The sequence below is a fragment of the Limanda limanda genome, chromosome 6 (genome assembly GCF_963576545.1).
Source record: "Limanda limanda chromosome 6, fLimLim1.1, whole genome shotgun sequence".
Taxonomy (NCBI): domain Eukaryota; kingdom Metazoa; phylum Chordata; class Actinopteri; order Pleuronectiformes; family Pleuronectidae; genus Limanda; species Limanda limanda.
Genome location: NC_083641.1, coordinates 9,452,248 through 9,478,312, shown reverse-complemented (window position 1 = coordinate 9,478,312; position 26,065 = coordinate 9,452,248). Strand labels below are relative to the sequence as shown.

Below are 26,065 nucleotides of genomic sequence, written 5' to 3'. Positions count from 1 at the left end.
TTTGTATTTTGCAATGATGCAACAGCTTACATGTGTAGGAAACAACCCATCATTCGATAGACCAGTGTAGACCAGCAGGCACCTTCCCATGTACACTGGAGGTTACATTCCCAGTGTACATAAGTGGTCATGTAATATGCATTTTCAGGCATCTTAGTATGTACAAGGATCAAAACTGTTACAGAGCTGAAACGCTCATGTGGGCAGAGATCGTTTTAAGTTGAAAATGCGGTTTTCAAATGAAAAGGTCGCAGTGTGGATGTAGCCTTGGCTTTGATCGGTATATCTGCATGTTTATTTTGAAACTAGCAGTTCTGCTGAACTCCCTTTGGAGACTTTACATGAACATTGGGGCTGCAGATTCTCTTTCTTTTTCAGCCGGAATATGTAATTTAGCTATTTTTCATTTGTTGTTTGTTGTATTGGTATTGAAGTGGGATCATACTGAATGAGTGATGTTACATTCGCTCGGTTTAAGTTCATAATGACACCGCATTTGAGTTGAAACACTTCAGATTTAAGGGGTCAGTGTTGGATCAGAAGATCAATACCATTCTCATGTGGAGTAAATAGGAAGCTACCAGAAACAGCTGTTTTTCTTGGTGAGCAGCTAGCCTGGTTATGTAAAAAAAGAGAAACATCACCTCTAAAGTGCTCTAATTAATGCGCTTTATCTTGTTTGTTTTCTTTGCACAAAAACCAAAGTATAAAGTTGTGGTTTTACAGAGAGTTTTTATGTGCAGGACTATTTCTCGGCTGGGAGCAGTCACTTCCTGTTGTTATTTTGAGGTTACCAGACAATCGTTGGAGACTTATGATAACAACACGAGAGTGGTTCATTAGGGAGTAAGAATGAACAATGAACAAAAAACTCCAACTGCGCTTTTAAGGGCTACATCACACTGTTCCAGATTCCATTGTATGCAACTACGTAGATCCAAAGCAGCACCACTAGATTGATCAGTTGGATTTCTGTTTTTTTTCCTTAAAATGCCACCAACTAATGCCCCCTAAGCTTTATTATTTAACACCAGGTTTATCTTCCAAATCCCCAATGGTTGTAGGGACTTTTAAAAATGAGAGTTTCTCTGTATATTTGTAATCTCTCTGTCCTAGAAGAAAAAAAAACAACACTTTGGTTAACTTGATTTCAGCATTCAAGGTCGACACTTAAAATAAAATTTTGTATGGCTCATCCTAATGCAGTTTGGGGTTGTGGGCATTTTAAGTGGTGCTATATCATTAAAATTAAAGAGTGCTCCATGCTGCCTCATCCTAATGTTCAAGTCAGTCTGCGATTATTGTTGGCCTGCTCCGAGTTAGCGGTGGCAGGCCTCTGAAGTCAGTGCGCCTCTGCTGCCAAAGCTCTGCTGGAAACCTCTCACTGTTCGGTTCTCTCTAACTCCTCCAGTCTAAATTAGCGTTTCAAAATTCTTGAATATTTTGTTCAGGTAAAAGTGTATGTTGTAGATGCTCTTTTGCATTTTTAATAGATTCTATAACCAAAGCCATTAGTTAATAGTAACAAATGTCTTTCCCGCATTTTTGTTTCTTTCTCATACTGTATCTTTTGCTGCCTAATGCCATTCTAGAATTCCCACACATTAACAATGAATGTATGTTTTAGATGTCTTTGTAGCTGTAGGGAGACTACTAGAACAGAAGCAATACCAATTATTCTATCAATAAACTATGATCATATGCTGACAGATGGTGTGTTGCAGTAAAAGTAAGCGACAGAAGTCATTATGGGAAAGAATGAAAGCCAGCCAATGTATGCAGCCAGAAGACAGGTTGGAGAAATGTGAATATCTAATGTATTAGCTTACAACAGATCATCATAAATCAATCCCAGGAATGGATTCAGCAGTTGAGCAGGCATTATTGTCAATTCCTTTTACCCCCACCCTGGTATCGTTTGTATCATGGTGTCATTGATTTTTAAAATGCATTATTTTGAAGGATTATATGAGTAGGAATCCACCAATTTTAATTTTGAAATTGTTGTTAATTTGTATTTCAAAATAAACTTAATTTTAGATATTGTCATATCTGCTGTGAATAACTTTCATTATTAGGGCCCGAGCACCTCCGGTGGGAGGCCCTATTGAAATTGAAATGATTATTATTATTAGGGCCCGAGCACCTCCGGTGGGAGGCCCTATTGAAATTGATAAGATTATTAGGGCCCGAGCACCGAATGGTGAGAGGCCCTATTGAAATTGTAAGGATTATTCTTATTAGGGCCCGAGCACCTCTGGTGTGAGGCCCTATTGAAATTGAAAAGATTATTATTAGGGCCCGAGCACCTCCGGTGGGAGGCCCTATTGAAATTGAAATGATTATTAGGGCCCGAGCACCTCCGGTGGGAGGCCCTATTGAAATTGATAAGATTATTATTATTATTAGGGCCCGAGCACCTCCGGTGGGAGGCCCTATTGAAACTGATAAGATTATTAGGGCCCGAGCACCTCCGGTGGGAGGCCCTATTGAAATTGATAAGATTATTATTTAGGGCCCGAGCACCTCCGGTGGGAGGCCCTATTGAAATTGAAATGATTATTAGGGCCCGAGCACCTCCGGTGGGAGGCCCTATTGAAATTGATAAGATTATTATTATTATTATTAGGGCCCGAGCACCTCCGGTGTGAGGCCCTATTGAAATTGAAGGCATTTTTCTTATTAGGGCCCGAGCACCTCCGGTGTGAGGCCCTATTGAAATTGAAGGCATTTTTCTTCTTCTTATTATTATTATTATTTCCCTTTTCTGCCTTTTTAAGGGCCTAGACATAGTTGAAATTTTTTGAAACTTTGCAGGAAGTACAAAGCCCAAAAAAGTAATTGCATTCTGGAGTAATTTGAAATAGGCGTGGCAGAATGGCTCAACAGCGCCACCTACGGAAAGCCCCCTCAGTTAACTTTCACCGATCCTCACGAAAAAATAGGAGGTTGTGTATCATGACCAGACGCACAAAAAAGCCTCTCAGTGCATTATGAAAATCGTAACATGAAGTCCGCCATTTTGGATTTAGTGGCCATTTTGGCCATATTTCACGTTTTTACTTTGATATACTTGTCATAGAGCTTTCATCGGATCACCTTAAAATTTAGACGAGTGTCATCACAACAATATGGACTACTAAAGTTATCAAAAGATCAACTTTTCGTCAGAGCGTGTGACCGTGGCGTGGCGTCAAAGTTTGATGAAACGCCATCAAAACACGGGCGTCTGTATCTTTGACATATTTGGTCCAATCAAGTCCAAACTAGACACATAAGACAAGAGTCACGACCCGAAGACAACAACACAGAAAAAGTGACTTAATATCACAGCGCCCCCTGGTGGCAGCAGGAAATGTCTTGTTTTTGGTACGTCACACACTTGGTAGTATTTCTCCTCATCCCCTTTGCACAACCATGTGAAACTATGTCAAATGGGTCTCAAGACATTGATAATGAAGATATAAGATTTCTGTGACTTTTCGTCAAACGCCATATTAATGGCGTGGCATCAAAGTTCATCAATTCGCCATGACACACAAAATTGCTATAACTTCGGTGTTCAAGGTTCAATCTCCCTCAAACTACATGTGTGTGTCAACAGCCCCCCCCTGAAAGCTGTCAGATGGGTTTAAGGAATGGGCGTGGCAATATAACTGACTAGCGCCCCCTAATGGGTAGCCCCGGCACTACGATTGGCCTACAGCTACGCAAATCGACGGGGACATGTGTCTTTTCATGACAAAGAAATAAGTCTCTTGGATAGATATGCTAGAGTAAACAGGAAGCCGGCCATTTTGGATTTGGTGGCCATTTTGGCCATATTCTGCATATTTACTTTAATATACTTGTCGTACAGCTTTCATCAGATCAACTTAAAATTTAGATGAGTGTCTTCACAAGAAGATGAAGTACTAAAGTTATCAAAACATCAACTATAGGTTACAGCGTGTAACCGTGGCCAGGCGTCAAAGTTTGATTACACGCCATCGAAACACGAGCTTCTGTATCTCAGGCATATTTGGTTCAATCAAGACCAAACTAGACATGTAAGACAAGGGTCACGACCTGATGACATCTACAGAGACACCATGACTTAAAATCACAGCGCCACCTGCTGGCTACAGGAAGTGAAGCGTTTATCCTTGCCGCAGTGCAAAAAACCCATGCAACGCGGAGACGGCCGCTTGGTCATTGAACGCTGTCTCTTCCCCGACCGCAACAGACTTGAAACGCGCGTGTGCTCGGGCCCGTTAGTGCTACAACGTAGCCCTAGTTATTATTATTATTATTATTTCCCTTTTCTGCCTTTTTAAGGGCCTAGACATAGTTGAAATTTTTTGAAACTTTGCAGGAAGTACAAAGCCCAAAAAAGTAATTGCATTCTGGAGTAATTTGAAATAGGCGTGGCAAAATGGCTCAACAGCGCCACCTACGGAAAGCCCCCTCAGTTAACTTTCACCGATCCTCACGAAAAAATAGGAGGTTGTGTATCATGACCAGACGCACTAAAAAGCCTCTCAGTGCATTATGAAAATCGTAACATGAAGTCCGCCATTTTGGATTTAGTGGCCATTTTGGCCATATTTCACGTTTTTACTTTGATATACTTGTCATAGAGCTTTCATCGGATCACCTTAAAATTTAGACGAGTGTCATCACAACAATATGGACTACTAAAGTTATCAAAAAAATCAACTTTTCGTCAGAGCGTGTGACCGTGGCGTGGCGTCAAAGTTTGATGAAACGCCATCAAAACACGGGCGTCTGTATCTTGGACATATTTGGTCCAATCAAGTCCAAACTCGACACATAAGACAAGAGTCGCGACCCGAAGACAACAACACAGAAATCGTGACTTAAAATCACAGCGCCCCCTGGTGGCAACAGGAAATGTCTTGTTTTTGGTACGTCTCACACTTGGAAGTATTTCTCCTCATCCCCTTTGCACAACCATGTGAAACTATGTCAAATGGGTCTCAAGACATTGATAATGAAGATATAAGATTTCTGTGACTTTTCGTCAAACGCCATATTAATGGCGTGGCATCAAAGTTCATCAATTCGCCATGACACACGAAATTGCTATAACTTCGGTGTTCAAGGTTCAATCTCCCTCAAACTACATGTGTGTGTCAACAGCCCCCCCCCTGAAAGCTGTCAGACGGGTTTAAGGAATGGGCGTGGCAATATAACTGACTAGCGCCCCCTAAAGGGTAGCCCCGGCACTACGATTGGCCTACAGCTACGAAAATCGACGGGGACATGTGTCTTTTCATGACAAAGAAATAAGTCTCTTGGATAGATATGCTAGAGTAAACAGGAAGCCGGCCATTTTGGATTTGGTGGCCATTTTGGCCATATTCTGCATATTTACTTTGATATACTTGTCGTAGAGCTTTCCTCAGATCAACTTAAAATTTATATGAGTCTAATCACAACAAGATGTAGATTCAAAGTTATCAAAATTTTATTTTTTCGTCAGAGCCTCTGACCATGGCGTGGCGTCAAAGTTTGATGAAACGCCATCAACACACGAGTTTCTGTATCTCAGACATATTTGGTCTGATCAAATCCAAACTAGACACATAAGACGAGATTCCCGACCTGAAGACATCTACACAGAAATCGTGACTTAAAATCACAGCGCCCCCTGGTGGCTACAGGAAGTGAAGCGTTTATCCTTGCCGCAGTGCCGAACGCATGCAACGCGGAGACGAGCGCTTGCTCATCCAACGTTCTCTCTTCCCCGACCGCAACAGACTTGGAACGCGTGTGTGCTCGGGCCCGTTAGTGCTACAACGTAGCCCTAGTTATTAGGGCCCGAGCACCTCCGGTGGGAGGCCCTATTGAAATTGAAATGATTATTATTAGGGCCCGAGCACCTCCGGTGGGAGGCCCTATTGAAATTGAAATGATTATTATTATTATTCTTATTCATCCAAATGAATGGGCTTTTTGAGGGCTTTCCCATGCTCAAAAATGTTTAAAACTTTGCAGTAAATTAGAATATGGTGGAAATTAACGTATTCTTGAGTATTTGGAAATGGGCGTGGCACAATGGCTCAACAGCGCCACCTGGAACGCAGCCCCTAGGTTTCCCCATGGCCGATCTTCACCAAAATCGGGGGAAAGGTGTATCGTGACTAATCATACAAAAAAGTCTCAAGGAGCATTATGAAAAAAGCAACAGGAAGTCCGCCATTTTGGATTTAGTGGCCATTTTGACCATATTCCACGTTTTTACTTTGATGTACTTGTCGTAGGGCTTTCATCGGATCACCTTAAAATTAAGACGAGTGTCATCACAACAATATGGAGTATTAAAGTTATCAAAAAAATCAACTTTTCGTCAGAGCGTGTGACCGTGGCGTTGCGTCAAAGTTTGATGAAACGCCATCAAAACACGGGCGTCTGTATCTCGGACATATTTGGTCCAATCAAGTCCAAACTAAACACATAAGACAAGAGTCACGACCCGAAGACAACAACACAGAAATAGTGACCTAACATTACAGCGCCCCCTGGTGGCAGCAGGAAATGTCTTGTTTTTGGTACGTCTCACACTTGGAAGAATTTCTCCTCATCCACTTTGAGCAACCATGTCAAACTGTGGCGAATGGGTTTCAAGGCATTGATAATGAAGATATAAGATTACTGTAACTTTTCGTCAAACGCCATATTAATGGCGTGGCATCAAAGTTCATCAACTCGCCATGACATACGAAATTGCTATAACTTCGGAGTTCAAGGTTCAATCTCCCTCAAACTACATGTGTGTATCAACAGCCCCCCCCTGAAAGCTGTCGGAAGGGTTTAAGGAATGGGCGTGGCAAAATAACTGACTAGCGCCCCCTAAAGGCCAGTTCCGGCACTGTGATTGGCCTACAGCTACGAAAATCGACGGGGTCATGTGTCTTATCATGACAAAGAAATAAGTCTCTTGGATAGATATGCTAGAGTAAACAGGAAGCCCGCCATTTTGGATTTGGTGGCCATTTTGGCCATATTCTGCATATTTACTTTGATATACTTGTCGTAGAGGTTTCCTCAGATCAACTTAAAATTTATATGAGTCTAATCACAACAAGATGGAGATTCAAACTTATCAAAATTTTATTTTTTCGTCAGAGCCTCTGACCATGGCGTGGCGTCAAAGTTTGATGAAACGCCATCAACACACGAGTTTCTGTATCTCAGACATATTTGGTCTGATCAAATCCAAACTAGACACATAAGACAAGATTCCCGACCTGAAGACATCTACACAGAAATCGAGACTTAAAATCACAGCGCCCCCTGGTGGCTACAGGAAGTGAAGCGTTTATCCTTGCCGCAGTGCCGAACGCATGCAACGCGGAGACGAGCGCTTGCTCATCCAACGTTCTCTCTTCCCCGACCGCAACAGACTTGGAACGCGCGTGTGCTCGGGCCCGTTAGTGCTACAACGTAGCCCTAGTTATTATTCTTATTCATCCAAATGAATGGGCTTTTTGAGGGCTTTCCCATGCTCAAAAATGTTTAAAACTTTGCAGTAAATTAGAATGTGGTGGAAATTTACGTATTCTGGAGTATTTGGAAATGGGCGTGGCACTATGGCTCAACAGCGCCACCTGGAACGCAGCCCCTAGGTTTCCCCATGGCCGATCTTCACTAAAATCGGGGGAAAGGTGTATCGTGACTAATCATACAAAAAAGTCTCAAGGAGCATTATGAAAAAAGCAACAGGAAGTCCGCCATTTTGGATTTAGTGGCCATTTTGACCATATTCCACGTTTTTACTTTGATGTACTTGTCGTAGGGCTTTCATCGGATCACCTAAAAATTAAGACGAGTGTCATCACAACAATATGGACTACTAAAGTTATCAAAAAAATCCACTTTTCGTCAGAGCGTGTGACCGTGGCGTTGCGTCAAAGTTTGATGAAACGCCATCAAAACACGGGCGTCTGTATCTCGGACATATTTGGTCCAATCAAGTCCAAACTAGACACATAAGACAAGAGTCACGACCCGAAGACAACAACACAAAAATCGTGACTTAAAATCACAGCGCCCCCTGGTGGCAGCAGGAAATGTCTTGTTTTTGGTACGTCTCACACTTGGAAGTATTTCTCCTCATCCCCTTTGCACAACCATGTGAAACTATGTCAAATGGGTCTCAAGACATTGATAATGAAGATATAAGATTACTGTGACTTTTCGTCAAACGCCATATTAATGGCGTGGCATCAAAGTTCATCAATTCGCCATGACACACGAAATTGCTATAACTTCGGTGTTCAAGGTTCAATCTCCCTCAAACTACATGTGTGTGTCAACAGCCCCCCCCTGAAAGCTGTCAGATGGGTTTAAGGAATGGGCGTGGCAATATAACTGACTAGCGCCCCCTAAAGGGCAGCCCCGGCACTACGATTGGCCTACAGCTACGAAAATCGACGGGGACATGAGTCTTTTCATGACAAAGAAATAAGTCTCTTGGATAGATATGCTAGAGTAAACAGGAAGCCGGCCATTTTGGATTTGGTGGCCATTTTGGCCATATTCTGCATATTTACTTTAATATACTTGTCGTACAGCTTTCATCAGATCAACTTAAAATTTAGATGAGTGTCTTCACAACAAGATGAAGTACTAAAGTTATCAAAACATCAACTATAGGTTACAGCGTGTAACCGTGGCCAGGCGTCAAAGTTTGATTACACGCCATCGAAACACGAGCTTCTGTATCTCAGGCATATTTGGTTCAATCAAGACCAAACTAGACATGTAAGACAAGGGTCACGACCTGATGACATCTACAGAGACACCATGACTTAAAATCACAGCGCCACCTGCTGGCTACAGGAAGTGAAGCGTTTATCCTTGCCGCAGTGCAAAAAACCCATGCAACGCGGAGACGGCCGCTTGGTCATTGAACGCTGTCTCTTCCCCGACCGCAACAGACTTGAAACGCGCGTGTGCTCGGGCCCGTTAGTGCTACAACGTAGCCCTAGTTATTATTATTATTTCCCTTTTCTGCCTTTTTAAGGGCCTAGACATAGTTGAAATTTTTTGAAACTTTGCAGGAAGTACAAAGCCCAAAAAAGTAATTGCATTCTGGAGTAATTTGAAATAGGCGTGGCAAAATGGCTCAACAGCGCCACCTACGGAAAGCCCCCTCAGTTAACTTTCACCGATCCTCACGAAAAAATAGGAGGTTGTGTATCATGACCAGACGCACAAAAAAGCCTCTCAGTGCATTATGAAAATCGTAACATGAAGTCCGCCATTTTGGATTTAGTGGCCATTTTGGCCATATTTCACGTTTTTACTTTGATATACTTGTCATAGAGCTTTCATCGGATCACCTTAAAATTTAGACGAGTGTCATCACAACAATATGGACTACTAAAGTTATCAAAAAAATCAACTTTTCGTCAGAGCGTGTGACCGTGGCGTGGCGTCAAAGTTTGATGAAACGCCATCAAAACACGGGCGTCTGTATCTTGGACATATTTGGTCCAATCAAGTCCAAACTCGACACATAAGACAAGAGTCGCGACCCGAAGACAACAACACAGAAATCGTGACTTAAAATCACAGCGCCCCCTGGTGGCAACAGGAAATGTCTTGTTTTTGGTACGTCTCACACTTGGAAGTATTTCTCCTCATCCCCTTTGCACAACCATGTGAAACTATGTCAAATGGGTCTCAAGACATTGATAATGAAGATATAAGATTTCTGTGACTTTTCGTCAAACGCCATATTAATGGCGTGGCATCAAAGTTCATCAATTCGCCATGACACACGAAATTGCTATAACTTCGGTGTTCAAGGTTCAATCTCCCTCAAACTACATGTGTGTGTCAACAGCCCCCCCCCTGAAAGCTGTCAGACGGGTTTAAGGAATGGGCGTGGCAATATAACTGACTAGCGCCCCCTAAAGGGTAGCCCCGGCACTACGATTGGCCTACAGCTACGAAAATCGACGGGGACATGTGTATTTTCATGACAAAGAAATAAGTCTCTTGGATAGATATGCTAGAGTAAACAGGAAGCCGGCCATTTTGGATTTGGTGGCCATTTTGGCCATATTCTGCATATTTACTTTGATATACTTGTCGTAGAGCTTTCCTCAGATCAACTTAAAATTTATATGAGTCTAATCACAACAAGATGTAGATTCAAAGTTATCAAAATTTTATTTTTTCGTCAGAGCCTCTGACCATGGCGTGGCGTCAAAGTTTGATGAAACGCCATCAACACACGAGTTTCTGTATCTCAGACATATTTGGTCTGATCAAATCCAAACTAGACACATAAGACGAGATTCCCGACCTGAAGACATCTACACAGAAATCGTGACTTAAAATCACAGCGCCCCCTGGTGGCTACAGGAAGTGAAGCGTTTATCCTTGCCGCAGTGCCGAACGCATGCAACGCGGAGACGAGCGCTTGCTCATCCAACGTTCTCTCTTCCCCGACCGCAACAGACTTGGAACGCGCGTGTGCTCGGGCCCGTTAGTGCTACAACGTAGCCCTAGTTAGGGCCCGAGCACCTCCGGTGGGAGGCCCTATTGAAATTGAAATGATTATTATTATTATTCTTATTCATCCAAATGAATGGGCTTTTTGAGGGCTTTCCCATGCTCAAAAATGTTTAAAACTTTGCAGTAAATTAGAATGTGGTGGAAATTTACGTATTCTGCAGTATTTGGAAATTGGCGTGGCACTATGGCTCAACAGTGCCACCTGGAACGCAGCCCCTAGGTTTCCCCATGGCCGATCTTCACCAAAATCGGGGGAAAGGTGTATCGTGACTAATCATACAAAAAAGTCTCAAGGAGCATAATGAAAAAAGCAACAGGAAGTCCGCCATTTTGGATTTAGTGGCCATTTTGGCGATATTTCACGTTTTTACTTTGATATACTTGTCGTAGAGCTTTCATCGGATCACCTTAAAATTAAGACGAGTGTCATCACAACAATATGGAGTATTAAAGTTATCAAAAAAATCAACTTTTCGTCAGAGCGTGTGACCGTGGCGTTGCGTCAAAGTTTGATGAAACGCCATCAAAACACGGGCGTCTGTATCTCGAACATATTTGGTCCAATCAAGTCCAAACTAGACACATAAGACAAGAGTCACAACCCGAAGACAACAACACAGAAATAGTGACTTAAAATTACAGCGCCCCCTGGTGGCAGCAGGAAATGTCTTGTTTTTGGTACGTCTCACACTTGGAAGAATTTCTCCTCATCCACTTTGAGCAACCATGTCAAACTGTGGCGAATGGGTCTCAAGGCATTGATAATGAAGATATAAGATTACTGTGACTTTTCGTCAAACGCCATATTAATGGCGTGGCATCAAAGTTCATCAACTCGCCATGACATACGAAATTGCTATAACTTCGGAGTTCAAGGTTCAATCTCCCTCAAACTACATGTGTGTATCAACAGCCCCCCCCTGAAAGCTGTCAGAAGGGTTTAAGGAATGGGCGTGGCAAAATAACTGACTAGCGCCCCCTAAAGGCCAGCCCCGGCACTGTGATTGGCCTACAGCTACGAAAATCGACGGGGACATGTGTCTTTTCATGACAAAGAAATAAGTCTCTTGGATAGATATGCTAGAGTAAACAGGAAGCCGGCCATTTTGGATTTGGTGGCCATTTTGGCCATATTCTGCATACTTACTTTGATATACTGGTCGTAGAGCTTTCATCAGATCAACTTAAAATTAAGATGAGTGTCTTCACAAGAAGATGGAGATCTAAAGTTATTTGAATTTTAACATTTCGATATACCATGTGACCCTGGCCTGGCGTCAAAGTTTGATTGCACGCCATCCAAACACGAGCTTCTGTGTCTCAGGCATATTTGGTTCAATCAAGTCCAAACTAGACATATAAGACAAGAGTCGCTGCCTGATGACATCTGCGAAGACACCATGACGTTAAATCACAGCGCCACCTACTGGCTACAGGAAGTGAAGCATTTAACGTTACCGCAGTGCGCAAACGCATGCAACGCGGAGACAAGCGCTTGGTCATCGAACTCTGTCTCTTCTCCGACCGCGACAGACTTGGAACGCGCGTTTGCTCGGGCCCGTTAGTGCTACAACGTAGCCCTAGTTATTATTATTTTTCTTCATACAAAGTGATTGGCTTTTTGAGGGCTTTAACGTGCTCAAAAATGTTTTAAACTTTGCAGTAAATTAGAAGGCGGTGAAAATTTACGTATTCTTGAGGATTTGGAAATAGGCGTGGCAAAATAGCTCAACAGCGCCACCTACAGAAAAGCCCCTCATTTAGCATTCACCGATCCTCACGAAAAAAATACCCAGATGTGTATCGTGACCAGACGCACAAAAAAGTATATCAGTGCGTTATGCAAAACTCAACAGGAAGTCCGCCATTTTGGATTTAGTGGCCATTTTGGCCATATTTCACGTTTTTACTTTGATGTACTTGTCGTAGGCCTTTCATCAGATCAACTTAAAATTTAAATGAGTGCCATCACAACAATCTGAAAGTGTAAAGTTATCAAAAGATAATTTTTTTATCACACCGTGTGATCGTGGCGTTCAACAAAGTCTGAAGGAAACTCATTGACTTATATTTATTTGAGTCAAATAAGCTGTACTGGCAATGTTTAGACACAAGATGGCAGTATAAGACCATGAATTGACTAAGGACCACATTTTCTTTCACAGGTCATAGGAGTTCTTTCAAACAGTTTTAATGTGTTGGAAACTCAGCTACACTTACATATGTTTGACAATTAATGTTGATAGATAACTTTAGTACATGATTGAGGGTAAAAATAGTATATTTAACATGTACGTTACAGTGTGTTTACCAAGGACCACATTTTCTTTCATAGGAATTCATTCACACAGTTTTAATGTGTTGGAAACTCAGCTACACTTACAGATGTTTGACAATTAATGTTGATAGATAACTTTAGTTCATGATTGGGGGTAACATTAGAATATTTGACATGTACGTTACAGTGTGTGACCGTGGCCTGGCGACAGACTTTGATTACTAGCCATCAAAACACGAGCTTCTGTATCTGAGGCATATTTGGTTCAATCAGGTCCAAACTAGACATGTAAGACAAGAGTCACGACCTGATGACATCTACAGAGACACCATGACTTAAAATCACAGCACCACCTGCTGGCTACAGGAAGTGAAGCGTTTATCCTTGCTACAGTTCAAAAAACGCATGCAACGCGGAGACGAGTGCTTGGTCATTGAACGCTGTGTCTTCCCCGACCGCGACAGACTTGAAACGCGCGTGTGCTCGGGCCCGTTAGTGCTACAACGTAGCCCTAGTTATATTATTGAACTTGACTTGGTGGCCATGACAGTCTGACAAGCATGATAGCTAGAAAAGTTGAATTATTTAACAAATGCAGCCATCAAACTTGTATAAAAGCATAGTCAATAATTTACCATGCTGTCCAGAGTTTTTAATTATTTTTTTCTTGAGCTGGGTCCTGTCCTTATTATGCCATCTAGCTTACTGGGAGATGACATTTCAAAAACTGCCAGAAAACCTCCCAATGTCTTAATCTACTCTTGACAGATTTTGCTTCGACTTACACATTCGTCTTGTTGCACATGTTTTGTAAGGAGACGTTAAAACTTTTGTTTGTTCAAAAATAATTTCTTCGTGTAGTGAACATATACATACTTGAGAGAATGTTGAAAGGCGCTATCAAAGTAGTACTCCTTTATCTATTTGTACTTGTTCTTAAGTTTCATATAAGTTGCCAGCACTGGCTCCATCCAGAAATCTTTGCAAACCCAGTAGAAATACAAGACTGAAACTAATATATTCAGACCCTAGCATTCCAAATGATATCTTCTCAGCTTTAATTACGTTTGAGATTTGTCTAAAACTTGAGCCAGTCTGTTACTAACTGAACTTACCGGACATAGTTTAGAAAGGCCCACACCTGTGTGCATTGGGTCTCATGACTCACAATGCATGTCAGGAAAAAAACAAGCTGTGAAGTCAAACAAGCAGACAGCAAGCCTTTCCAATACAAGTGAGGGCTTAAATAACCATTTTTAAAGCTTTGAGTGTTACCAGGAGCACGGTTGCCTCAATAACAGGTTTGTTGACCAGCCAAATTGAATGACCTGGCAAGGACATTTGTCAGGAAGGTGATCTAGAAGCCAACTCTCACTTTAATAAAAGGCCAATGACAGCCAGCTTAAATTTTGCCAAACTGACATTGAAAGGACTCTGAGAGGACAAATAAAAGAGTCTCAAATGAGAAAAAAGTTTAATCCTTTGGGCACAACTCCAACTGTCCGGTGAACACCAGGGGACTGCTCATCACCTGGCTAATGTCATCTTACAGTGAAGGACGGGGAAGACTCCAAAAACCTGCTCCAGTGAACAGGCAACTTGAGACTGCAATGGTTCACCTTTCAGCACAGCAATGACCTGACACATAGAGCCAGGTCAATGTTGGAGTTGCCTCAAGTCTGACTTAACCCCATAGAGCTGCCATGGTGAGACCTGACGATGGTAGTTGAGATGTTTACCTGCCAAGTTGACAGCTGTGGAAGAATCTGATAAACTGGCTCAATGCAGGTGCAAAACTTGTAGAAACTAACCAAAAAGGCTATATCCTGCTTCTGTAAAGTTCTTATGTGTGAATACTTGTAAATAAGACTTTTGCTTAAAACTAAAAACATCTTTTCACCTACTGAGTTAAGATTGATCTTCAATTTCTATCTACTTACAATTAAATCAAGAACACTGCATTTATTCAAATTCCTGCTCCCACTACTAATTACTCAACTTTATGTAGAGTATTATATTCAAATGTGGAAACAGTAACTGAACACACTGGTCATTTTCAGACACTGGGAAGATGAGTGCTGTATAACTACCAGGGTTCATGTTCTGAAAGCAAATGGTTTAGCTGTTCCACTCATTCGGTCCTTTCCTGACATAAAGTTTCAATTTAATCTTTGAAGGTGTCAATAAGTGCTGTGAAAACTGCCATAAAGCCTCACTGGTTTGTGAGAAGAGCTTTTTGTTCCTCGTCCATGTTCCGGTCTTTTGGCAGATTTCAACAACACACAATGGCAGCATTTAAAGAGGGCTGGATGTGGATGAAAGCAAACCACAGTAATAAGAAGCAGCAGATCGCCTCGACACATGAGGAGGGCAATTCTCTCAGCAGAAAATAAATATGAATTGTCCTACTGAGGGGAAGGACACTGATTGCAATCTGCCAGGGCGCAAACAGTGTTGCACTGTGGTGAGCCATTAAAAGGCCAATTGTTTGGGATGCAAAGCCATGGGTGGGCGGACTTGGAAATGCCCGAAAATAGGTGTCGAATGTAATAAGGCAAAGTTCTCCTAGAATAGAGTAGGAAGTGCTACTTCTACAAAGGGAGCTAATGCGATTTATCCACATCCTCTCTGGAGTTTGCAACCTATGATCTTCCGTTGTGTTGCAAAATGTGGCAACATTGGTCCCTTGATAGATGACAAATGAAAAATTGAGGAAACATGAATATATTTAGTATTGTGTAATGTAATTGTTGGGCTCTTTTTCAGTGGAGTTGAGTTTATGTCTTTAGAGGTAAACTTGGGATGCTCAGTTTTCATGAAGTTATTACAATAAGCACGTTGTCTACATTGCTTCTCATTATTTAACTTAACCAATCCTCACTGTTACATTCAAACATGCTGAAGACCACATACAGACAGGGCTCCTTAGGTCTTTGTCCAGCAATGTTCGAGAAGTAATCAAATCAAAGTTTCTCCATTCATGCAGTGGTTTCCCAGTAGGTTTTTAGTAAATGTACCAATTCACTAAGTCTCCAAGAGACATATTTATGCTACAGCTCAATATCTTGAGAGGGAAGGATGACTGATGACAGAAACATGAAAGAAGGAAAGACCTTCTTGGGAGTGTTAAAGGCTGGTAGGCAAGGCACTTTTGCTTTTACGCCATACCACAGGAACTCGGGCTGATTACTGTCAAGCTTCAAATTACAGTCCTTTAAAAGTGTAACATCTTCTTCAATCGAAGCACCCCCATCCCCTCCAACCCCCGATGCTCCGCCTGTCTTCAAGAATGACACAATTAGGGAAAGTATGGGATAAGTCCCATGCAACATGTTTTTTCTTTACCTTTTGAATGAGTTTTTAACTACGATGTAATTCCACACTGAAACCCATACACCAACTAGTAGATGGACACTCCGTTTCTAACATTCTGAAGATTTCTCCAGGTTATTTTAGTTCAGATTTTTTTTAATCATATTTTTCATTGGCAGCGTTTTCATTCAAGTTTCCTCTCAAAAGTGTACACAGCAGAGAATCAGAAAAAGGTAGAACACCAAAGTCTTAATAGCATAGGGACTCAGCGTTAGGGTCCAGTAGCTTGCAAAACAAGTACTATTTTTAGGAGTGGGGGGGGGGTCTGCTTTCATCAAAAAGTGTGATGACCATAATTGAATTACATCACAACAGTACTAATGTAATCAGCACGTTTCCTGTCATGGTAATAGGCTGCCTGTTGAAATAGGGTGGGCAGCACTGGAGGCCTCACATGTTCATTTAAAGAATGTCCCTCATTGTTATGTTCATATTTATTCTGTTTCTCATCTGTGACCTTTGTGAATGCTCTTCCTCCTCAGGTCCTCTGAAGATGGACAGTTTTGCTGAGAAGAGGCCGTTGCTGGGGGTTTGCAAGAGCACAGGCTCCTCTGGGTGAGTTCTCCCATCATAATAAAGCTTAGGTCTCTTCCTCATAGTTCTCTGTGATCAGGTATAAGAAACATCTCAACCAAACAGGACATCACTGATGAGAGCATTAATTCAACTTTTGAATGAATGTAATTCCAACTATATATCCTAATGCCTCCGCCCCAGCGACAGCCAATGTTTTTGGGTTGTCCGTCCCATTCCTGTGAAGGTGACATCTCAAGAATGCCACGGGGGAATTTTTTTACAAATTTGCTACAAATATTCACTTTGGTGAATTGATTCGTTTTGGTGTCCAAAAGTCAAAGGTCAAGGTCACGGTGACCTCAAAAAGCACATTCTTTGCCTTGTGAGGTGATATCTCCTGAACGCCATCAAAGAATCCTTTCACATTTGGCACACACATTCACTTGGACTCAAGGAATAACTCGCGTGATTTTGGTAGCCAGATGTCAAAGGTGAAGGTCTTGCAAGCGATATCGGCTTGAGGGAATGTCTTTAAATTCGGTACAAACATTGACTTAGACAATTATGAACTGATTACATTTTGGTGGTCAAAAGGTCAGTCACATTACCTTGCATTGTTCTTAACTCAAAATATCAGAAATGCCCAAAGGTCAAGGTCACAGTGACCTCTTGTTGCTGTAACTGACATATGAGGCTCGTAGGGAATTTCATTACTTCTGGCACAAATCACTTGGACTCACTTGTTAACTAGGTAAGGTCAAGGTCACTGTGTGATATCTCAAGGGAGAGGGAACTTCTTCAACTTTACACCAGTTGTAACTTGGACTAAGATTTTCAGATGAAGCTAGCTAGCAGCAAGATTCTCCAGTCATGATCGTTTTGCCAAAACCAAGCCCCCCCAACTCTACTCCACCTTTAGTTGGCTGTGAATACTGTGTTGTTTAACAACTCTACTTTGATTTGTCTGATAAATTCTGGCCATAAATGTTGCCACATTAAGGTGCTATTTATTCACATAACCACATGATAATAATACTGTGGTATAGTATAGCTGACAGGAAACAGCTTCTTTTTATTGCATTCAGTTTATGGAAAGACTCTGCTGTGGTCAACAAAAATAGACTTATTGAAAGCATAGCGCCGCACACACAGACTATACACAAAGGTCACACACATCATCACACACACATCACATAGTAATACATAAAGCATTACTTCTTTCTGTATATTTGCAATATTAACTTTGTGCAAACAATTAAATCGGCATTATATGTGATGCAGGTGGATTCATTACATGTTAAGGACTCAAATCACAAGGTGTAGGATTTGGACCAATAGGCAAGCTGTAACTTGTAAATTAGAAAACACTGACTTTATCATCCTTCTGTTTCTAGTTGTTGAATTTGGAAATATTATTTGTTCAGCTGCTGTAGGTCTTAACGCTTAACCTGGTCTTACCTACTTGTGACTTTTTTATTTTAATTAACACTAGTTAAGTCAAGTCAATTTTATTTATATAGCACAAAATATTCAAATGTAACTCAGGGTAATTTTCACAAGTTATAAAAATCATATATAGCTGCTTTATACTGTGCCCCGAGTCCTTACAATATTATACTGCAATATAGAGTGCACTAAGCCTGACCGACCACAGTCATAGCAGCGCCTGGTATTATGATGTGAGCCCTTGTAAATACATGCAAAGTGATGATTGCTGCCAAGCGACCTACTTTTATCCAAACCACAAACAAGCTGGAAGATATGGATAACAGGAACCAGAAGAAATAACAAAACTTAGGATTCTCACAGCAAAGTCCAACAGCACCAGCGCAAACATACGAAATCTTTCAGCTATGAAGTTGATCACAACTGCAATCAATAAAGACGGGAATGGTGAAGGAGGTCAGGCAGAAGTGGAAATAATCTTTATCAGACAGAATGACGTTCTTCACCAAAGACTTCTATTTACAGCAGTGTCATCTTTGGTAATGATTGAGAAGTGTCCACTGCTTTTACTTTGCACTGCATTGATACTTTAGAGGCGTCAGCTCCAAAACTTAGAAAGGGATTCATGGGATGTTAGTGACTTGTTGGTTGGAATGCGAGCGGTACCTGAACCCCCCACAGGCAGACAGAGGGGGGGAATAAACAGATGTGGAGATCCCTGAGATTTTCTGGGATGTCATGTCTTTGTTTAGTGAAAGAAAGTGAATTTAAAAAAATGACAGACCCCAAGGCCTTATGCACTCGCCTCCTCATGCCCAGTCCATGCTTCCCCCCCCTGTTCCCCCTCCCCCATAGAGACGCCGGTCTTCCAGAGCAACACAAAATTTAACTCAATATATCCTCTCAGGGAAATGAAATAAGGAAGTCTGACTTCAGCCGGGCCTCGACAGAGACCACCTTCTTGATGTTTTCCAGGGACCGCCGCCCCTGTCTCTCTAACGCCGTTACGGTTGCTTCTGCTTTTCCTATGTCCTCACTGACTCCGAGACAAGCAGTGTTTTGACGGTTTGGCGAATCACCCAGGCGTCGCCCGGCACTAATGCTGAAAACATGCACTGTGTTGAAAAGCAGAAACCCTGACCTCTGGCTGAATGGCACAGCCTGGTTCTTCCCCCCCGACAGAAGTGCTTGGTAAATAACACTCTGGTCAAAGATGAGAAGGAAAAAGGCTTCCGGGTGCAGAGCTGTACTTTCCATTGGGCCTGTTCATAAACTTACTAAGGTCTTCACACAATTTTTAGCATATAATCATTTTGAAATAACAGCTTTTGTTAACCACCAAAAAGGATGCCGTCTTGACACTTAAATGGAAAACAGATTGGAGCCTTGGCCGCTACAGCAGTGCTGGTTTAGAAGTTGGGTCAGTCAGCTCTAGGCTTAGATTACAAGATTTGCAAATTAAAGGAAAACCAGAGAAGGGAAAAAGCATGTGTGCTGAAGCCCTGTACTTGTGGATTTCCAGCCAGGCACACTCAACATAATTTTATCAATGGAAAGGATTATGCGTTAAATCCAAACAATGTATGGATCCAGTGATTTTCTTGACAGTAAAGCTCCATATGCGTCCCCTTCACTCTCTGCACTAGTGCCAGTGGGCTTTGGGAATTAGTTAAGAATGCTGGTGCCATTGCAGACCTTGGTATGTCTGCTCACATTTCTGGAAGGGATTTGTGTTTCCTTCCCCTACTTGTGTTGTTATTATTTTCCTCCAGTTTAATCACATCCATTGGTATTCAAATTCTGTGAGATTTGAGGCTGCTCTCTCGGTGAAACTAAATTTCACGGTCAAGACGGACACAACTTAACAGTTTGTCTGAGTTTGAGTGCACACACTTCATGGGCAAAAGTTCAGTGATGAATAAGTGTGCTTTGTTCTCTGGAGTTTGGGAACTGTCGGTGACATTTCCAACCTCCAACCCCCCCCCCATTCCCTCCACCCCCACAACAGCTCCAGATGCTGAGAGGATGTGGTCCTTTCTTCTTCTAACCAATATATTCCTCTTTCACTGTGTGGATTACTATTTTGAGGCTTTGACTAATACACATGGATATTTGTTCATCATGGATCATTGTCACTATTGAGGCCATGTATACAGTTTTTTTTTTGTTTAGTTTTTTTCCCCTTCTCTATTTTGTGGTTCATTCCATACATGTCCACTATCATTCCTGTCTCATACTGTTTTTGCAGAAATCCTAATTTCCTAATTTCCAAAAGGCAGCCACAACTCGTGTTATTTAACTCCATTCTGTAACCATGCATGTAATCCTCAAATGACGAATACTCTTTCACTGACTTAAAGTATGGATCTATGAAATTATTCCAACAGCATGACGTATGAAGTCAGTATTGTAATATCTGCAGCGCTTGTTGTGGACTATTGGTCAGAGATCACATTTTGAAGCAATTTGACGTCTCGCCTGCAGGGAATCTGTCACTTGAAAAACACTTGTATCCCGCCTCAACCAGACGAGCATGGCTAAACTGGAAGCACACTGATTATTTTATGAGAAAGATAATCCACCTTTTGTTTTATATACTTTTTTCCTTTACTCGGCTTCTATGTAGTACCTTACTGTTCTGGACGCTTTATACTAGGGGTGGTAATATTCTGAAACTGGGACAGAGACCATTATACAGACATTCTTGTAACATGAAACAGAATGATGGGAGTGGGCTTATCTTTCTTTCTATGAATATTATGAACGTAATTTTTGCTGTTACAGCATTTTTTTTCACTGGGGATCCACCTTAAAGGAGCAATTCAATATGATTCGTAATTTATCTGTTTTATTTTGCCTAGGTTCATCATGAAGTGTGCTTTCCTAGAAGGCTTTCTAAGCTTGACAACCATGGACACAGGGACTTTTGTTTTCCATTGTATTATTTAGAGAGATGTTCAAAAAAATTGCTAATTACAAAGTTTAATATTCTCCTGCTTGAAATGTAATGTTATATGTAATGTAATGTTATAATACATATAATGTCAATAAAAATTATAAAAACATTCAATTTAGGGCAGAGAAATAAACCAAAGTCATCATCGAAATCACGATAGAAAAGCCTGTTTGGTCAAATTCAATGGAAGTGTTCCTGATTAATCATAATACATGTTCGTTTTTTGTCCCCCAGCGACTATTTCCTTAACTCTACAAAATGCATTTCTTTCCTAAACCCAGTCCGCTTAAAAAATTATTTATATTTTAAAAAAGAGCTTAAATGTGGCCATTTACAACATTTAAACCTATTGCATTGAAATAATGCAGGTTGTTAATTACACGGTTGCTAGCAGTAAATTCCACTTAGCCCACGCAGACACACACATTTGATAGCAAAAGCCCATTGTGGCACTAAGCCCTTGTGTTTCAGTGCATTTTCATAACAGGTTTTTCTCTGCAGACCGGATGTATCTGTCTTCTAAAGTGTATGAAATGGAAATCATCAAGCATTTGTATAAAGCGACCCACCAGATTAAGGGGATTTAGAGAAGTGATGCTTTTTATCCAACATGAGGTTATGGTGTTCTTCACTGTCACATTATGACCACCCATGGACACACGCACACACATACTCCTGCTGTCCAAGCCTCTGCTTAGGGCAGATGCTCCCATCAGTGAGTCATGAAGCTATCATGACTCCATTCATTTAAGTTGTTCCTATACTGCCATTATGGTTTGTTGTGAAACGGTATTGAGTTGTTTTGAACATCATGCCCTCATTGTTCAGACAGGACTTCATAATCCACAGACTTACCAAATTTCTTCCTACATTTTTGAGCAGGAATGTCATGTTCTCCACTGGAAAACAAATAGCAGAAATTCTACCTGGACCCTGTTTGTAATGCTGGAAATGAGAGTGGCTGTAATCTGGTCTCCCACTTCCCCTTTTTCATTACCCCACACACATACACATGTGTATATACACTTGTTCAGCGCACAGGCAGGGCTACGCGGCTCAGGCTTGATTCTTAATCGTTTATTTTGACTTGCATGTCTGTTTTATGTCCGTCTAAAATGTGTTCTGCCTTGCCTGTTTTCTCCCTTCAAATAGGAAGCCAGATTAAACTCAGTAGTACTGGAAGTGGTGCACATAAACCCATCCGACAGGCTGAAGGATTAGTAATGACTTTTCAAACCTTAACCACATCCCCATTCCTTTAACCTGCCGTCTGTAATTAATATTTTATGTGAGTAGAGTTTAGACTTTCCCTTTACATTAAACCACGTTTAAAGCTGCACTAACTTACTTTTCTTGGATTTCAGATGAAAGATATTAGGAGTGCTTTGGTTAATTACACCTAATAACACTTTTTTTGTGTTAATTATAGTTTATTTTTCCGAACTGTTTAAGCCAAAGAGTGTCTCACATTTCAACTTGTAGTTTCCTAATGTGTATGGAGCTGTTGAGGCAAACATTGATATGAGGGTGAGCTTAATAAAAGACAGAGATTATGAAGCCACTCTAGAGTTGGCCCTTTATAAACAGCTATGTCCGTCTGTCTGTAATCCGGCTCGTTGGTCCAGACAGAACTACGTCAACGACTGATGGATAGATTTCTATGACCCGGGTGCAGGCCTTCATGTTCCCTAGAATCCTGCTGCCATGATATGGTGCAGACATTCTTGTCCCCCTCAAATTATCTGATGATCTCCTCAATTTGAATTTTTCCATTACTTTGTTTGATGACCAAATATTTACAAAACTAATGGCATTCCTTCAGCTGTACTGTGTGTGTGTAGAGCTAACCTGCAAATGTTATCATGCTGCCATGGTAAATTAAGATGGCAAGCAGGGTCAACATTATCTGCCAAGCATCACCCTGCGAGTTAGTTTGGCTGTGAAACTTAAGTGTAGTTTTGACTTTTGGGCGATTCAAAATAAAGCACATGCTCCCTCTGCAGAACAGGAGGTCCCTGTAACCTTGTGGCAAAACTGAAATTGCATCTGTTTTGGGTTTGTCATGAACAGCCATTTTGGTATAATGTACTTAGAAACACTTTAGTTGTTATCTAAATTTGAACTCCTCCGGAATATTACAATGTTTCATTTTAATTTTAATTTGTTAAGACTATTTTACTCTTTCTTAAAGTCAAAGGAGCAGTGTGGACAAGTCCCATTGGACATGTTTGACTGTGCTTTGCCCTTCAGTCAGAAGGGTTAGGGTCGGGAGAGAACACATGTTTTATCCACTTCCCTTCTCTCACTGACTGAGACTTTATGAATCATGGCTTCTGGAAGACTTTGCTATGCATTAGCTGAAACAGCAAACACGATGAGGATTTAATTAAGGGTGGAGCATAACTTTATCCATTTTTACACATCTACTCTGGAGAGATGCCTTTTTCACACGTGCAGCACACAACTGGTGACTCTCCATGCGAAACATGTTCACACCTCGTGGAAATATTAAATTTTGTCTGAAGGTGAGAGGTGGTGATTGGAAAGTTATAGATCTTAGGGTTGTTGTGCATGTGTGAAGTTATTTTTAGCTTCAACTTTTAGCATAATTCCTCAGAGTAAATCTGATCCGCAATTTATATAGTCTGGGATCTCACTTACGCCTTGTTCCCTTCCTATTCTCTGAGCTAGAACAGGATTATGAGTCACAAAACGGACTATTCAACTCAATTAGATTTTATTTGTACAGCACCAAATCAGAACATACTAGTTTCAGGGACATAGTCAAGACCTTAAATATAAACATAAAAAAAACTGTTACCACAACAAGCAAAACCTTTGGTGACTTTGGAGATAAAAAACTCCCTCTTAACTGGAATGAAGCTTTATCAGAACCGGACTCAATGTGGGGAGTGAGGAGAGGTGGCTGAAAAAAGATGGGGGAGAGAGGGGGGAAGTGAGGGACAGGGAGATGAGAGAGAGACCAGGAACAGTTGTGTAAGAATCATATTTAAACTCTGTCAGACTGCTTGTTCTAAGGAAAATAAGAGTTATTAAGAAAGAGGTAATGCAATGTAATGTAAAGGAAAGAGGTGTAAAGTTGTAACGTAAATAAGTGGTGTAAAGTTTCAGTTGTTTTTTGCACTGATGCTCAATTTTTAGTGGAGGATCTAACGAGAGGCTATTGAGTGTGTCTTGAACCTCCAGTTTGCAGGGAGGTTTTTGTAAAGACTGGAAAGTGAGTTTTTCGTGCCAGATTTATTAGGACCTGATGAAATAATCATTAAGTCATTTGTTGCATTGAACCCACATGTTGTATCCTGGCGTGAAGCTGTCTTCTTGCTCATCTCCTGATATGCACATGCATATGAAAGGCAAAGTTAACTTGTCATGTCTCTAGACTCAGCTTTGACTTTTCAAAGCAAAAGAAAGAACTCCTCCCTGACCAGATGTGTCCTCTGTCAAGTGCTTTCACTTAGTTTAGACAGAAAACTGGCATACAAAGCTAAAATGGCTAAAATTGGATCTAATGCAAGCTATAGTTTGGGTAATGAATACTAATACCCACTTTACTGCTGTCAAGGGAAGAGGGGACATGCTGAATTCATGGTCGGCAAATACAGTGGCAGTGTCTCGCACAGAATTTGATTCAGTGACTATACATTGGGGTTACCAGTTATCAGATTAGTACTCTGATAAAACTCAGGAAGACATGAGGTGAACAAGCAAACTTCTCTATGGCCGAACTGGGATTCAAACTGTCGTGCAGTGAGGCGACAGTGCTAACCACTGTACCACTGTACCACGTCATAATGAGAAGTGAATAACAGTTGGATCATCTCGAAACTTTAGGGAAACTCTGTGTAAATCGGAAAATGTACAAAGGCACACTTAGTTATTGTCTTGGTATTTGTCAATGTGTCACAGCCACTCATCCATGTGGAGAAGTTTCTGAGTTTCGCAAACAAAAAGAAAAAGTTGCCTCATACTAGTTCTATGGACACGAACTTCAGTGCCTCCCCCCCCACTCACCAAATCTGACCACCAGATCTTAAAATTAAATTTACAACATAATAAAGCTTACAAAAGTGTAAATGTCGGAATGTTTATTGAAGCCACTGAACATTGAATGTTTTTCATTGTAACACCATTTGTTATTGGGCAGTTCTCATTTTAATAAAATCCGTCTTCCTGCTTTTGTAGCGACCGAAATCAAAGTTAATGGTTTTCTTTGCTATTTTACTGCACTTTTAGCGATTATAAAACGTTTTAATACAGAAACACTAAGAATGAGTAGGTCTGTGCATGCTCTCACATCCCCACACTGAAAAAAATACACAATGTTTCTAAAACGCAGGCCATTTTACTCAGTGCACAGTTTTTAACAGTGAAGTAAATGTATTTCAGGCAGCCCCACAGTCCTGGAGCTGTGGTTGAACTTTTTACCCTAATTACTTTCCTACTAATGCCTGCAGCCTGCAGGAATGACTGTGGCTCCCTCTAGGCCCCTAGCAGCCTCTGATGTGGCCAGTGTTTGCATGGCGGTGCTGTTTGAGCTGAGAATGAGAAGCGAGTGAAGTGGGAGTGAAAAACAAAACAAAAAAACGGGAGGGAGAAAGGAAAGAATGATGCAATGCAATTTTTCTTTTTCAGTTGTCACGGAATTGTTAATGCACATAGGATTTCCCATTTAGACTTGAACAGAATCTGCAATTCTATGAAAAGCTGGCAAACTGCATGTTCTGGTAAATTTGACGTGACAATGATTGACCGCAACTATAGCTACTAAATGGACCTTAAGGTGAGATTTACCAGTAGCATTAGAGGGCAACCAGATAACCAAATACTTAGGTTAGGTTAGGTTAGGTTAGTTTATTGGTCTCCACAAGGGAGAAATTTGTCGTGAAGACAGGGAACATGTTGCATACATAAAAACACATACAGTACAAAAAGAACATCAAGTT

General features: G+C 41.2%; 1 protein-coding gene across 2 annotated transcripts in view; it reads left to right on the top strand.

Annotated features, from left to right (window-relative positions):
- The window catches only part of bcas3 (BCAS3 microtubule associated cell migration factor), a 312,845-nt gene that overhangs the window by 11,936 nt on the left and 274,844 nt on the right, over window positions 1-26,065 (top strand). For both annotated transcript variants that reach the window (XM_061072808.1, XM_061072807.1), the window contains exon 7: window positions 16,666-16,738. In XM_061072808.1, coding sequence (XP_060928791.1) covers window positions 16,666-16,738 — 73 coding nt within the window. The remainder of the gene's footprint in view (window positions 1-16,665; window positions 16,739-26,065) is intronic.